This window comes from Thunnus maccoyii, chromosome 10, assembly GCF_910596095.1.
Source record: "Thunnus maccoyii chromosome 10, fThuMac1.1, whole genome shotgun sequence".
Lineage (NCBI taxonomy): Eukaryota > Metazoa > Chordata > Actinopteri > Scombriformes > Scombridae > Thunnus > Thunnus maccoyii.
In genome coordinates this window covers 8,966,220-8,983,215 of record NC_056542.1, presented here as the reverse complement: position 1 = coordinate 8,983,215, position 16,996 = coordinate 8,966,220, and the positions used below count along the sequence as shown (strand labels likewise).

The 16,996-nt window shown below is 36.4% G+C and overlaps 2 protein-coding genes and 1 long non-coding RNA gene across 4 annotated transcripts; 1 reads left to right on the top strand and 2 right to left on the bottom strand.

The window, feature by feature from the left end:
• Positions 1–172: 172 nt before the first annotated feature.
• Positions 173–5,060, bottom strand: LOC121906050 (apoptosis-associated speck-like protein containing a CARD). Its single transcript, XM_042424719.1, has 4 exons — positions 4,697–5,060; positions 2,884–2,928; positions 2,356–2,403; positions 173–1,267 (listed from the first exon to the last, which is right to left on the bottom strand). Exons 1-4 carry the CDS (start codon positions 4,947–4,949, stop codon positions 1,005–1,007), a joined length of 609 nt encoding a protein of 202 aa, XP_042280653.1. The 5' UTR covers positions 4,950–5,060; the 3' UTR covers positions 173–1,004.
• A 2,877-nt stretch (positions 5,061–7,937) lies between these two features.
• Positions 7,938–13,810, top strand: LOC121906047 (caspase-9-like). Its single transcript, XM_042424715.1, has 9 exons — positions 7,938–8,460; positions 10,290–10,334; positions 11,312–11,373; positions 11,521–11,697; positions 11,790–11,879; positions 12,270–12,417; positions 12,497–12,676; positions 12,785–12,882; positions 12,997–13,810. Exons 1-9 carry the CDS (start codon positions 8,208–8,210, stop codon positions 13,066–13,068), a joined length of 1,125 nt encoding a protein of 374 aa, XP_042280649.1. The 5' UTR covers positions 7,938–8,207; the 3' UTR covers positions 13,069–13,810.
• A 456-nt stretch (positions 13,811–14,266) lies between these two features.
• On the bottom strand, positions 14,267–16,381 carry LOC121906051. 2 transcript variants are annotated; one of them, XR_006098521.1, is made up of 3 exons: positions 16,160–16,381; positions 15,359–15,625; positions 14,267–15,187 (listed from the first exon to the last, which is right to left on the bottom strand). It is a non-coding gene; the product is annotated as an uncharacterized LOC121906051 (long non-coding RNA). The 2 variants fall into 2 exon arrangements; XR_006098520.1 differs by having other exon boundaries at positions 14,267–15,358; positions 15,484–15,625; positions 16,160–16,379.
• Positions 16,382–16,996: the final 615 nt, after the last annotated feature.

The window sequence follows — 16,996 nt, the reverse complement described above, 5'->3', positions numbered from 1 at the left end:
TATTAGTATTTCTATAACATCTGGGTGTGCAGTGGCAGGATGGCAGGGTGGATTCAAAGCCCCACATGGTTAGAGGAGTACACAGTCTACCTGAATGAAAGCCCTTGGTCTCCTCAGGGGGAAACAAGACACAGTGAAATGAATTCTGAAATAAACACTGATGCCACTCATATAAAATTATACTTCAACTTTATTTGAAATTTGTCACTGAATCTCAAAGAATAATCTGCTCAGATGCTGAACTCACACACTACACAGTGAACATTTCAGCCTCCTCTCATCTGGCCACATTTTTAAAAAAAAACAAACACCTGATGTCACGTAGACAGAGACACACAGGTTGATTCTCCTCCTCCTCTCCTTCCTCACAACCACTTGTCTCACATTCATAACATTTCAGAGAGAATCTGCAGCACTTGTTCTTCTTCCAAATGTAGACCAAAGAATAGTATGGTAGCACCTTCTTAAAGGATAAAAACCCCTGTAATGTTTTTTAATGTTTGGGATCTGAACACAATACAGGACACTCAAGTCACTCAAAATGTAAAAACCATAGACAGCAATCAGGATTTTTTGTTACAAATTTGAAAAAAAATTGCTTTACATACAAACATTAAAAGATAATAATTCTGATTTCATTAATGGTGGCTCATTTATGTAAAACAATTGGTAAAAAAAACAGGTCTCTGCTATTTTTTTTGATAAAAAAAACATTATATGTCTGGTGAGATCCTTAATTACTTTCTTACATGATTATCTGAGAAACATTTGCTGCATGTGTTTTTTTTTAAACCTGGCTGGAAATCTCATCATGTTTTGTTTTACATTAAGTAATTAATTAACCAAATACAAATACAAATTTAAGTTTAACAAGTAAACTGTGAAAAAACAAGTTGCTGAGAAACCCTACAGAGAAAGGACAGCTTTATAAAGTATGTATAAAAACACATTTCATTCAGGTACACTGTGTATGTTTGGTCTAAAAAACAATTTCACCATAACATTTACTTATTGTTCTTGAGGTCTTTGATGAGAAATTTCTCATATTCCTCAAGTAATTTGAGGAAGATATCTTTGCTCTCTCCACCAGCTTTCAGGGGACCACAGTAGAGCTCCCTCACCTTCGCCTGAGTGGTAGGCAGAGCCCTGATTTTATCATAACTTTCTTGTTGGATGACATCTTGGTCAAAGAGCTCATCCAAAATGGGATCCATGTTGCTCACTCTCTTGATCAGCTCAACTTTATGTTTATCCACAAAATGCTTGTCTGAGGAGAAAGGAAAAGAAAACACAGACTGATTAGATTTGGAGATAACATAAAACTATAGCCAATTTGATACATTTCTTTTGAAGAAGGGTTTTATTACAAAATGATTTATAACAACTACTTTCAATATTTAAGTGTAGATGGCTGACATTCATCAAATATTAAAAACAGGGCTTTGAATGAGTATTTATTAAAGCATTTTAACTACATGCGGGCACTGGGATGAGAACTTACTGTTGTTGCTGTAGGTAATGGGGATTAAATATATCACACATGACTTATCTTTAAATGGAATAGATTGACATTTTGGGAAATATGTTTATTCGCTTCTTTGCCAAAAGTGAGATGAGAAGATTGATACCACTTTTATATCTGTCCATTAAATATGAAGCTACAGCAAGGAGACTGTTAGCTCAGCTTAGCATAAAGACCAGACACAGCTAGCCTAGCTCTGTCCAAAGTTTCTGCTTTTTGGACAGATTAAATAAATGAGATATTGTGATCATAAGTGAGCTTTTTTTTTTTAAAGCTAGCTGTTTCTCCCTGCTTCCAGTCTTGTATACAAAGCTGAACTAACAGTCTCCTGGCTGTGACTGTGTTCTTGTGGTATCGAACAACTCATCTAAGTAAAGTAAGAGAGTGAAAAAGCATCTTTTCCAAAAACATTTAAGGATTTCTTTAAATTTGGTAATAACATGTACAATTTACAACTAGTCTTTCATCCACCTAACCCACCAACTCCAAATGAGTAAATTTGTCAGTTTATACACATCTGAACTGCGCCACTGCTCCGGGTCATAATTACTACAGCCGCTACATTGCATCTGTCACTCAAATGTGACTATATGCCGTTTTTGGGGGACTGACATTACGACCTATTGTGTCCTTTCTCTTGGGTGGACAGTCTCAGATTTAAGATTGGCTATGGTTTTCTTTCATTACTACTGATCACATTCTAGATATACAACCATGCAGTAAATTAGAAAGTAGGTTTTACTGTCAGATTCTGGGTTTCTGGACAGTCTGAACACTGTGGTGGAGGAGTCTGCTGCAAGTCCACAAGCAGAGTAAAAGGAATTTACACCTACCATCTGCCTTTGCAGTTCCATCGCTTGCTCCATCAGAGGGCCCTGCAGCTGAAACAAATTAAGAAAAATTAAGAGTTGAGTTACATATCATACAAGTTGTAGCTTGTGTGGTGCACCCCGTTTTTACTGAGTTGTAGTGGAACTGCTCCAACATTTTCAAACTATGTCTGAACTCACACACAATGCAACAGCCTGCTGAACATCAGGCTCAGCAGTAAAGTTGCTAGAATAGTTGGCATGCTGAGTGTTTTTATCCTTCATTTCCTCAGTTTGAGAGACAAAACTCTGAAGAGCACTATAAATTACATTTAGATAGATATTTTTTCAATTTAATTAAAAAAAAACTGAGCTATAAATCTCGCTTCATGGTTTTTTTTTTTTTTGTTTTAATATTTTACACTAAGAGTCCAGTTCAGGGTTCATCCACTGTGAGGAGTATAAAGCTTAATGTGAAAACTCTTTTTCTACACTTGCTCACCTGTAGTTTGTCATGTTAAAAAAAAAAAAAAAAAACAGAAAACAACTCACTGCCACTGGAACCAGGTTTTGATGATAGTCCACGTGTGTCTTCAGCTGCAAAAAAAAAGGGAGACACAGTGTTAAATTACAGTAAAAAAATATATGATGGAATAAAAATTTGAGACACACAGTTTATGAGGGACACATTATCTCCGTACTAACATTTCAACAGAGAGTCAAGAGGATTATCACTGAGTCGTAACAGTGATATCACTCACTGAAATATGACTTCATGGGCGTGAACAGAAGACTTTATGATGTCCATCACTCCACATAGTGAAGGGTAATCTCCACAGACAGTCATTCAAATCATACAAATGTTCAGGTGTTTATATGCTGTGAACTTATTAATGGTATCTATAATGCTTGATCAAGGTCACCAATGCTTTCTGATTCACAACAGGCATATTTCTGTTGACTGACAGGCTCCATGAGGAGTATACAGGAAGAGAACAATGTTTCATTCATTTATTTTCCCATAGATGGCAGGGAAAACTTGTCTACAGTGAATCTGGAAAGCTCGTAGTTAAACTACTATAGAAACTATTATAGATATTAAGTCTATCTATAAGTTCAAAACATATTAACAGCGTGAAATCTGTGTAATTTAAACAGCTTCCTGTGGAGATTTCACTTCACTAAGCACACTAGAGAAAAAAATAGACTTTGCCCGTAGATGTGGTGTGTTACACATTTGTGTGTGTGTCAGTGTGGATTGTTGCATTTGATAAAATGGAAGCTGATCCTTTCTGTGAGACAGGTGTCAAAAACATTTCAAAACACCCTTTCTGTATAAATTGCCCTTTTCAGTTAGAAATGGTTTATGGTTTATTTATCACGTGGTGGTTCAGTTACAGCATTAAGTTGAAAATGTCAATATTCAAGTTAACATTAGAGATATATATTCTCCTCATATTATATTACAGTCTTTTGCCTAAAGCTGTTTTCTAAGCTTAATAATGTTACTGGTGAGTCTAAATATAACGTAATATCAAAATAATAACAAAATATGTTTTTTGCAAGATTGTGCAGCTGTATTAAATGATGGGTTCACAATCTTTCAAGTCTGTTTTTAATTAAAAGTCAAAAACTAATTCCTCCTGTTCATACTGACCATTAGAGGATCCCTTCATAATGCACCTATTATGTAAGTGATGGTGGACAAAATCCACAGTCCTCCTTCTGTGTGAAAATGTATTTAAAGGTTTATCTGAAGCCAATATGAAGCTTCATCTGTCCAAACATCAACAACATTACAGTCTTTTTAGTGCCAAAGTCCCTCTTTTTGTTACTATACTTCCACTGCAGCTCAACAAGGAAACACTGTCTGAGGAAACACAAAGAGGGAATTTGATGCTAAAAAGACTGTAAATGTGGCAGATATCCACTTGATATGACTAACTTCCCTTATCAATAACATACCAGCTTCATATAAGCTTGATTACAGCGAAGAAAACCTCTCTCAGTGTTCAGATGGGTTTTAAAACAGACTTTTCTTACATTCATAGTGTCTCATTGAGCTGTACCTACAGCATTATATAATAAAGGTAGGGGGGAAAGACTGGGCACGTGTCATTGAAAGTGAAAGTAAAAAGACGCGGGTTAACTGTCATTTGAAATGTTTTTCACTTTGATTTTCAACTTCATTAACAAATTAATACAGCCTACTAATTCTTTTTCGACTAAGCGCTGTCAGTTATCGCTAATTGATATGCAAGCAGATATTAAAGGGACTTAACGGTTCAAGGTTTTGCAGCCTGACACCGGACTCCTCGTTTTTTTCTCTGCTCTGCATCAAACCATATAAAGTAAAGATGTTTACCGAGATTTTCTGCGTCGTTGCTGCATCCAATGTCCTTCAGGATCTCGTCAGCCACACCAAGAGCTCCCTGCTCGGTAAAAGTAGAAACCAAGACGTCCGCGACTTCCAGAAAGTCTTTACCCTCCACCCTGTTGCGTCGGACTCGCGGCTCTTTCCTGCGGTCCACAAGATGTGCGCAGAACTTTTTGAAATCCTCCGGCTTCAGGTCCTCCAGCATGTTTGCTAAAGCCTGTCTTATTGTTTTAGGGGCCATTTCTTACCGAGAGATACCAGACTGTCGCCCTGCTCGTTGAAAGCCTTTTTTCCGGGTCGGCCCATCGAGAGACAGAGCTGACTTCGTTACGTAACTGTATCCAACTGCAATCAGCACGAACGTATAGGAAGTTGAAGGAAGTTGAACTTCTAAATATGGTTCGCGGGCGAAAACGCCAAACTTCGACAAAATATGGTTAATGAACATCTTACAGTTTACATTCACAGAGTTCATGAAGATTCCAGTAAAGATTTTGTAATGGAATGGAAATAACATAAAATAATACATGTGAACGATGTAGGGCATTAGTGGGCCCCCTAATGTGGTGTATAAAAAAAGTAAATTATTAATTATAATCATTGTGGAGGGGTGCTCTGCTCTTATCAATAACATACCAAACTACTTAGGCGAATGTGTCAGAAATGAGACTGGAAATCATGTTTTCAAGTTATAGTAAATGCATGTGTTTGAAACTTTAATAATCCCATGATGTGAAGTTTGAAAAGCTTATTCAATTATTTACATTATAAAACGTCTAAAAAATGTTGATGTTCATAAATATTAACAATTATGTATAAATATATTTTTTAGCAGTTAGACTAACACAATTCATAGTTTATGCCCATTACTTCTGCTTAATAGTTACAAATAATACCTATATTGATGCTTATTTGTTTTCAAATTATTTCGTTTTCCTAAGCCACCTTTTGTTTGCATTCATCAGACCACATTATTTGCACTGAAAGTCATATATTGCTGTGACTCAAATGCATAGACTAGGTTATCCTCATTTCTTTGCTCAATAGTTGCTAAGATTTCTACCTTTAATAACATTTTCAATTTATTTTTGATCTGCTATGTTCTATTGTCTATTCACAATTGTTCTACTGTGTACAAGTGGGCGTGTTTTGGAGGAGCTGTGGTTTGTAGGGTCTGCAAGGCCGCAGCTGGACCCTTAACGGCAGTCCATAAACCAATGGGTGACGTCACGGTGACTACGTCCATATTTTTTACAGTCTATGGTAAAAACAAGGGACTTCATGGTGCAATCAGGTGCACCTCGTAAATTCCTAAATCTACATTGCTGTGATGGCAAAGCCTGTGAGAGTTCATGGTGCATTCAAGTGCATCTCGTAAATTCAGAAATCTATACTTGAATAGCCACTAAGGTTGTTTAAAATGGGAAAGTCTATTTTTTTCTTATTTTCCTTTGTTGGGTTTTCACTACAGCATTTTTAATAATCACATAGCAAAGCAGAACCACGGATTCCAACCTTCAAAATTCCATAAAATAATCAAATCAAATTGTTAGCAGCAGTTGCTGTCAGCAAACCCAAACATATTCTTGTACAATGAGTCTCTAGGTATCTCTGTGATGATTTTCCATGTTGTTTTACTGCAGCTTTTTAATAATTAGATGCTAAAATCATAACAACCATATGTACGGAAGAGGATGTTGTTACTGTTGTTTGTTTTATTGATTGTTTTCTTTCTTGCTCGACGTCATTGTAAATGAGGGCTTTGCCCTCACTGATTTGCAAGTTTAAATTAAGACAAATAAATAAATAAATAGTGTCATAAGTTACTTTATAAACATATAGTAGGTAGTTTATACAGTATATACATGCATACATCTATATATAAAAGGTATAAACAGCCTGCTTACCTTTGATAGTAAACTGATATTATACATTCTTGTGCACAACCTGTGTATGGTTTTGTTATGAGGACTAACTATTTAACTATCCATCTGCATGCAGAGTCTTCACTCTCTTTGATGAGGTGGATGACTGTTGTGTTGTCTGCAGATTTCAGGACTTTAACTGACAGGTCTCCAGTATGTGTGTTTGTTGACTTAGGGTGGGTGAGGAGTGTGAATGTGGGCTTATCAAACCTGCCATAAAACACTGTCAGGTTGTCAGCCAGTGGATGGTTCTCCACAGTGTGGGGGGATGATTTCCTGTAGCTGGTGATGACCAGCAGGCCTGGTGATGACTTGCAGGCCTCATACCACATATTTTCTAAAATATTCTATATTTATGTCATCTCCCAAAAATGAATCAATCCCACTATTAAGTGTTGATTGTGTAGCCACTGTGAGATGAAAAAGTTCTCATACCTCAGTGATAAAAAATTGTCACTGCTTTCCAAAACAACCTGTATGAGCTGATCTGGTGCTCCCATCAGCAGGACATCATCATTTGTGAGTCTCTTTCAAAACACAAATGTCTTTTACATAAATGACTCATGAGCATGTTCTGATTTGCCACTGCTATTGTTATAGTTTGGTATCGTTTTTTAAGTTTAGGTGAAGTTTAAGGAAAGACTGTGGTCATGGTTTGAAATAAAAATCAAGGTTGACTGAGAATGTGAACTTCAAGCTCAAAGCCAGACATTACTTGGTTAAGATGAGAAAAAGACCTGTTGTGTTCTCATTTGTAGCACTATAATAATGTTGCTCTACTTTCAACTTTTCTTCTGACAGAGAACAATCATCAGTCTCACAACCACAAGTATTGTAGAAATAGAAATAGAAATATCGTAAATATAGTAAACTATATTTTCTAAGTGAAAAGAGCTATTGTACAAGATATGTGGAATGCGTAAAAGTTCATAAAACATGATAAATGTTAGCTTACATAATGTACAAATGTAAAATTACAAATAATTGCATTAATGTTACGCATCATTGTTCAATGTGATGCACAGATGTGCAGACAATGACATTTTTACGTCAATATAATGTGTCATGTCCATGGGTGGGATAAACTCTGCTATGTACCAGGCTACTTCTCACTCCCCAGTCCGTTTACATGTTGCAGAAGTCAGCAAGTCAGCTCTGTCCGTGTCTCTCGGTGGGCTGACTCAGTTCTGACGATTTATGCTGCCTTGTCAAAAAATGCTATCATAATCAATAGCAGAGTTTATTTTTTAAACTGCTCGATTGAAATGAATAAAAGTGTATTAAATAGTTATGTTTGACCATGTAAAAAAGAACCTTGTTTGAACTTATTGATAACATATGAACAGTACATAACACACACTAAATTCTGCAGCAAAGCCAAAGCTACACACTTAAGGGTCAAAAAGCGCAATGAAAATACTGCTCACCATCAACCACAGCTTTATGGGGGCGGAGTCCAAGATTGTTCTGCGCATGCACAAGTAGCACATCTGGATAGATAGCAACTACTGACAGGACTCCCGGAAAAAGACTTTCGACAACTAGGGCGGCAGTCTGGTATCTCTCGGTAAGAAATGGCCCCTAAAACCATAAGACAGGCTTTAGCAAACATGATGGAGGACCTGAAGCCAGAGGACTTAAAAAAGTTCTGCACACGGCTTGTGGACCGCAGGAAAGAGCCGCGGGTCCGACGCAACAGGGTGGAGGGTAAACACTTTCTGGATATCGCGCACGTCTTGGTTTCTACTTTTACCGAGCAGGGAGCTCTTGCTGTGGCTGACGAGATCCTGAAGGACATTGGATGCAGCAACGACGCAAAATATCTTGGTAAACATCTTTACTTTATATGGTTTGATGCAGAGCAGGGAAAAAACGAGGAGTCCGGTGTCAGGCTGCAAAACCTTGAACCCTTAATGTCTGCTTGCATATCAATTAGCGATAATTGACAGCGCTTAATCGTAAAAGAAAATGATTTAGTAGGCTGTATTAATTTGTTAATGAAGTTGAAAATTAAAGTGAAAAACATTTGAACTAACAGTTAGCCCGCGTCTTTTTACTTTCACTTTCAATGACACGTGCCCAGCTGCAGCCTGCTGTTTGTGGTATCTTACCCCCCTTTATAATGCTGTACAGCCCACTAAGACACTATGGATGTACGAAAAAAGTCAAATTCTGTGACTTGAAACGAGATTTTCTTCGCTGTAATCATTCCTCCTGTTCATACTGGCTATTGAAAGATCCCCTTCAAATGTGCTTTCAGTGTAAGTGATGGGGACCAAAATCATCACAGTCATTTTTTTTGCAGAAATAAAAGTTGATCTGAAGCCTAATGAAGCTTCAGCAGTCTGAGTTAGTCATATCAAGTGGATATCTGCCACATTTACAGTCTTTTTAGCACCAAAGTCGCTCTTGGTGTTTCCTCAGACTGTTTCCCTGTTGAGCTGCGGTGGAAGAACAATAAAAAGAGGGACTTTGACACTAAATTGTGACTGTAAAAGACTGTAATGTTGAAAGATATCTACTTGATTTGTCTCATTTGGACAGATGAAGCTTCATATTGGCTTCAGATAAACCTTAAAATACATTTTTGCACAGAAGGAGGACTGTGGATTTTGTCCCCCATCACTTACATTATAAGTAGGCCTACATTATGAAGAGATCTTCTAATGGTCAGTATGAACAGGGGGAATGATTAAGGCAAAAAAAAAAAAAAAAAAAAAACTATTTCAGTTTTTGACTATTGATTGAAAACAGACTTGGAAAATTGTGAACCCATTCTTTAATACAGCTCCACCGTCTAGCAAAAAACATATTTTGTTATTATTTTGATATTGCTTTATAGAAAACATCTTTAGGCAAAAGAATATAATATGAGGAGATTATATATCTCTAATGTTAACTTGAATATTGACATTTTCAACTTAATGCTGTAACTGAACCACCACGTGATAAATAAACCATAAACCATTTCTAACTGAAAAGAGCAATTTACACAGAAAGTCTGTTTTTAAACGTTTTTGACACCTGTCTCACAGAAAAGATCAGCTTCCATTTTATCAAATGTAACAATCCACACTGACACAGAGACACACGTGTAACATGCCTCACCACGTCTCCAGGCAAAGTCTATCTAAATCACAGATTTTACACTGTTTATAAGTTTTGAACTTATTAACAGTATCTATAATGAGTAGTTTCACATCAAGCTATAGACAAGTTTCCCCTGTCATTTATGGAAAAATCAATGAATCAAATGTTCTCTTCCTGTATACTCCTCATGGAGCCTGTCAGTCAACAGAAATATGCCTGTTGTGAATCAGAAAGCATTGGTGACTTTGATCAAGCATTATAGATACCATTAATAAGTTCACAACATATGAACACTGTAACATTTGTATGATTTGAATGACTGTCTGTGGAGATTACCCTTCACTATGTGGAGTGATGGACATCATAAAGTCTTCTGTTCACGCCCATGAAGTCATATTTCAGTGAGCAATATCACTGTTACGACTCAGTGATAATCCTCTTGACTCTCCGTTGAAATGTTAGTACAGTGATAATGTGTCCCACATAAACTGTGTGTCTCAAATTTTTATTCCATCATATATTTTTTTACTGTAATTTAACACTGTGTCTCCCTTTATTTTTTGCAGCTGAAGACACACGTGGACTATCCTCAAAACCTGGTTCCAGTGGCAGTGAGTTGTTTTCTGTTTGTTTTTTAACATGACAAAGTACAGATGAACTAGTGTAGAAAATAAGCTGCGTTGTTTTTGAATTTCACATTAAGCTTTATACTCCTCACAGTGGATAAACCCTGGACTGAACTCTAAGCTTAAAATATTAAAACAAAAAATAAAATACTGTGGAGCGAGATTTTTAGCTCAGTTTTTTTTTTTGCTGATTTCACTTGAAAAAATAAACTTAGCACAAAAAGTAATGAAATTTGTCTTTGGTAGATTATTTCTTTGAAGCTTGTTACAACAAAGAAATCTACCAAACACAAATTTCCTTACTTTTTGTGCTAAGTTTTTGTATCTAAATGTATTCTTTAGCGCTGTTCAGAGTTTTGTCTCCTAAACTGAGGAAATGAAGGATAAAAACACTCAGCATATCAATTATTCTAGCCACTTTACTGCTGAGCCTGATGTTCAGCAGGCTGTTGCACTGTGTGTGAGTTCAGACATAGTTTGAACATTTTGAAGGAGTTACGCTATAATTCAGTTAAAAAGGGGTGCACCATACAAGTTACAACTTGTTTGGTATGTAACTTAACTTTGTCAGAATCTTTTACAGCAAGATGGGAGTTATTACTTGGTCTTCTCATGAGATTTGTCCATGATAAGAAAAATATGTAATATCACCTACCAGCCTTATCCTTTAAAGTCTTTCCTCAAACTACACTGAACAAAAATATAAACACTTTTGTTTTTGCTCCCATTTTTCATGAGTTGAAATAAAAGGTCTAAGACTTTTTCTATACACACACAAAAGAAAATATTTCTCTCAAATTTTGAAAGTTTTCAAAAGCAAAGAAAAGATGTTGCCCCTGTCTATCCAATACAGAGACCCAGTACTACTCCCAGTCCATGTAAATTAAGCATTTAATTTGCATTTGTGGTGATAGTCTGGTTAGTTCCTTGATATTTAACACTTATTCATGCTTTTGTCTCAGCATCTGAGAGGGAGAGAGAGAGACCAAGGCCACAAGGCAGGACACGGCAGGACAGTATTGAAGTAAGTACCATGTATTTATTACGCACTTTACAACCAATAGAGAGACATACAGAAAGGCAGTTCTATATTACAGTATAAACATTCAACAAAATTCTGCTTTGTTTACATATTTATATTATGCCTCTTTCTTTTGCTTTTGTATATTAGAGGTATAAAATGGATGCCTTCCCATGCGGACACTGTCTCATCATAAACAACGTGGAGTTTAAACCACAGACCAAGCTGAGCAATCGCACAGGGTCTGACATAGACTGCAACAAGCTGAAGAGAAGATTCAAGGCATTCAACTTTAATGTGGAAGTGAGGACAAACCTGAAACAAGAAGTAAGAATCAGTTCTTCTTTTTGAGTGTCTTAAACCAAATGTAAAACTTGAAGCTCATGTCTGTGAAGATAACACTTATCTCCACATTTCAGCAAATCAAAGATGAACTGACAGCGTTGTCTAAGAAAGACCATTCCCAGTATGACTGCTGTGTGGTTATCATACTGTCCCATGGGACAGAGGTAAGATGTCCTTCAATCCACATTGATTATTATATCACAATCATAATCACAATAAAAGTTGTTGCATTACATGCAGATTACTACATACCCAGTCTTTGGAATTAATATTATACCAGCTATTAAAGGTGTCCCTTTAACCACCAATTTTATACATAATGTTCACTTACTCATCATCTTTTGTGACTCTGGAGGAGTTTGGTGGAAGTTTGAGACTTGAAATTTATAATAGAAAGCCTATACTACAAAGGGGAAGCAGGTTATTTTTGTTACACATGGGCATTTACCACCTAGAGATGGTTGAATAAACAAAATAACACTATCAACTTGCATTAATGGAAGTGTAGGATCTAGACTGCTAAGACCTAATGTATGCTCATATCTACTGTACAGGCAAGTCACAACCGCTTCCCTGGTGCCGTGTATGGTGTAAATGGAGAATGTGTCCCAGTTCATGCGATCATAAACTACCTCGACGGTCAGCATTGCCCATCTTTACGAGGCAAACCCAAACTTTTCTTCATCCAGGCCTGTGGAGGAGGTAGCTAACCATGCAACATTCAAAGGTTAAACATGCATTTAAAGTGGCATCATAGGGAAGTGTTGTTTTTGTCCTTGAGGTGAAAAAGACTCAGGCTCCCCCAGTGAAGTTGAACCATCCGTTGGTGGAGCAGATGACCAGATGAACAACATTCCAATGTCCTCCAGCAGCGACTCTCTCAGCATGTCCGCTGAAACGGACTTCAGAGACGCACTGCCCACCCAGAGTGACATTCTGGTGTCCTACTGTACTTTTCCCGGTATGTTTGGTTTATAATAACACAGTCTTTCAGATGCAAGTCACAGATATTGATAGACTTGACTTGCCATGTGTGTCTGTCTTCCTAATGCCTCTGTGACAAATACAGGTTGCGTCCCTCAGAGAGGTTCCTTGTACGTCGAGACTCTGGACCACATCCTTGAGAAAAATGCTGCTACCCTTGACTTGGTCAAAATGTTAACAAAGGTGAGCATCTCCTGTTACTACATACCAGTAAAATCAGCTGGAGCCATATTGAATCCCATTGAACGTTTATGAAACCATCATACACACATCTGATTATTGACTGCTCATTTCCAGGTGAAAAAGGAAGTCCCTGAAAAGACTGCGCATTTTCTCCGCAAAAGCATCTACTTTCAAACCCAAGAATAGAGGCAATGTTAAGCTTGACAAAACTCCGTTAAACCTTCAGGGAATGTTAGTCTATTTAAAGATCATACAGCATCTCTGTAATTTCTTTGGATTATGTCCCAACAGAATTGCAAAATGTATGTATTTGCTAAATTGTGGCTGTTCTTTTACTGACACAATTATGTCTTATTGTACATTTGTATTGTTTGTAATTTCTTGCTGTGTTTTTAAAAGCTGGCAACTTTTCTAAATGAACTTTTAAGGGATATATGTCATAGATTTCTTTCTATCTATATATCTACCTATCTATCTATCGATAGATAGACAGATAGATAAGTACTTCAGTGTTGTTGCATTTGCTACCACAAAGTTATAGTATGCAAGACTGAGAGTAATCACAAGTTAAAAAGTGGTGTATTTTATTAAACTGCAAACACTAATAGATGGTGTTTGTGAGTCACAGATGACGAGTTTTCAAAGATACCTTTTAGTCTTTTACTTCTCTCCACTACCACCAGGGGTCACAACTGCCATGATTTCATAGTATTATATTTTCACTTCACTTTATCTTACTTTTATTGACGTAATCAAGTGGGCTTTATTTTCTATCTTATGTTACATTAATGCTTTTTTTCTTTCCTTTTCATGGTTTTATGTTCTTTTATGTCCTTTTCATATTTAGTACTTGGTGCATGTAATTCCTTTTGTTGTAAAGCACTTTGAGCTGCATTTCTTGTATGAAAGGTGCTATACAAATAAAGTTTTGCTGTATTATTATTATTACAAAATTAGAAATGTTACCATTGTGTTTGTATTTCAATCACATCACAATACACAATTTCAAACTTAAATTTATCTCTAATACTATGAACTGCAAACAATTAAATCACTCTAAAACAAGCCATTGGACATAAATATCACCATGATGTTTCCCATACCAAATAGTATGTACTTGGGAGACCTTGACATGACAACATCAGGAGTCCCTTTGTTGTTTTAATTCCTCAGTCTCTCAGGAAATATTTAATTGATTCAGCCATAGTCTTGCCTTATTATCAAAGTATTAGGCCTATACATAAAAAGGGAAAAAACATGTAAAATAAAGTTTTAAAATGACATTATGGAAATTATTTTTTTCCTAACAAAGCTGGATTAATTTAACTGAATACATCGGATAATTTTTCACACACATTCATCACAACATTATGATATAGTTTAACAAAAAAAAAATACTTAGCCTTAATTTGAATTTTTATTAAATATAGTAATATAATCTGAATAACTGGGTCAGGAAAAGGTTTGAATTTTATATGCATGTCACAGGAAAATGGCCTCAGGCAACAAATTTAAAAAGCAAAGATGAGTTTAATCCGGTTAAGGTACAGGCTCATAGATAACATACAATACATTAACAACTTGTTTTCTCATTCTCAGTTTGCAGCTGAGCTCTTTTTTGTTCCTTTTCCTACATAATCACCAAAATGTTGGCTTGGAGCGATAAGGCCTTTGGTTGCAATGGAATTTTCTTCCAAAACTCAAAAAATCCATTTATTCATTTGTTTATTTTGACAGAACATTTCTGTTGACTGCAGCTGTAGGTCACATTTTCTTCCCATTTTGTTGAATATTTTGCCAGTTGTTCAAGTCATTATGACAAACATTGTGACATCAGTACTCCTGAAGTTGTTTTTCCTACACTGGTTTAGCCTCCTTTTTCTAAAATGAGTCCTGCACAAGGACAGATTATAAACTCTGACTGAAAGACCCCAAAATAATCCTGCACATTGTTAATCACTTGTACTCACTTTATGTACGATGTTTCGGTACTCATCAGGTACATTCCTATAGGGAAACTACACAGATATAAACATAGTCTTGATATAAGCAAACATACACAGACATTTTTATAGTACCATGCCACTCAGATTCAGGCAGTACAGTCCAGAGGTGGGGGTGATCATTGACTGTGCAGTGGTGTGGTAATCTGAGTTTGACAATTTTCTCAAACTACAAAATCACTACAACCTTCAAAGGGTTAATTGGGATTGCTCCATGTAGTGCTGGGACCTCTGTGGGCTTATGGGCAAAGTTGATCATACCACCCTTTAAAACCACAGCAGAGTTCAGCAAAGGAGATGCTCTGAAAACACAAGCCATAGCCATAGTTTTGAATTCTGAAGTTGAAATAGCAATCAGAAGAATGAAAGAGTATCATATCTGGGACAACACTCCGGGACAGTCAACCAACTGTGGACCAGCTGCTGCTCAATGACCAACTTTCAGAGACCACTTGATTTGAAAGGCCACATACCTGTTGCATAGAGTATGAATGTGTCATCGTTAAATATCGTAGCCACTAATGAATGATCCTTTTGGCAGTGGTGGAATGTAACTAAGTACATTTACTCAAGTACTGTAAGTACAATTTTGACATACTCGTACTTTACTTGAGTATATCTGTAACAGCCCTTGGCTTAGTTGAGCAAGCACACGGAGAGTCCCAAACTGATGCTTCATGGTTTGTTTATTTCTCATAATTAGTCACCATCTCGTTGCACCATGAAAAGCACCGTGAAAACTATAGAAAAATATACAAAACACAAAATTAGAATCCATATTTATCTACGGTTTTCAGTTGTATCAAAAATACAATACACAAACAATAAACTGAATCAAACAACTATTAAAAGTAGTCACTAGATTAGACTGACAACAGCCTCTCTTAATAGTACTAATGTCCTGTCAGTAAAGGCATACACCGAGTGCAAACATTGTGTAAATTAAATTCAACCCTCCTACAAAGCTGGCTAAACTGCATTCAAATCCAAATTCATACCAGACTCAGTGAATAAACAGACAAATCCCACACATTACAGTACATAAATACATTACTCTCACTCTGTCAAACTCTAAATAACCTTTCCCTCAAATAAATAAACATTTAAATTCACACACACACACACACACAAAAACCCACGCTGCACGCTAAGAACGCAAACAAATGAAACGAACGAAACAAAGAAAACAACAAAACAAACGAAACGTTCAAACAATTTGAATGGACAACTCAAACCCACGGTACCTGCAGTAAAGGCAATTAAGGCTGCCTTACCTCATTCCGCTCACCAAGGGTGTTAACCAAAATTTCGGATAGTTTGTCTTCGTCGCGACCCTCGATTCATCTGCTTGCCATCTGAATAGCATTAATATCGCTCATCTCTTCTGCAAGTGTCTGCGCCGAGCACGCCGGGCTAATGAATGTTACATCAGCAGGTGAGTAGACCCAATATACAGGCTCACTTAGTCAACCTAGCACGGGCACCCAGCAAAGGGATTGTCTGCCACCCTGAGGGAAATACAAGCAACTATGTAGGATGAGCTGTCCAATTCAAAACACAAACATTTAACTATCAAATAACAACTACAAATAAGGAATACATAAACAACGGATGCAAATCAAAATAGAAATAGAAGGCATCTGCGGATTTATAGACTGTAAAATCAGTGGTCAGTTACAATATCCATTTAGTGCTATTTTTTACTTCTATTTCACTACATTTCAGAGGCAAATACTGTACTTTATACTTCATTACATTTTGACCCTTAGTTACTTTTCTTATTAAAAAAAAAAACATGTATAGGATACAGTACTGATGCAGTACTGTGCTACTAATATACCCAGTGGTATACAAAGTATCTAGATCTCGCTCCACATTGATCAACCACAACATTAAAATATTCTTACACATATTTTTGTAATGATTTTTGTAATATTCTATAATAACAACACTTTTAAAGATGACATTCTGCATAGTGAGTACTTTTACTTTTGATACATCAAGTACATTTTGCTGATAATGCTTCTGTATTTTTACAAAAGTAACATTTTGAATTCAGGGTGGCATAGTTAATATTCGGTATATTATCTCTTGAGTAATGTTGAAGAAGC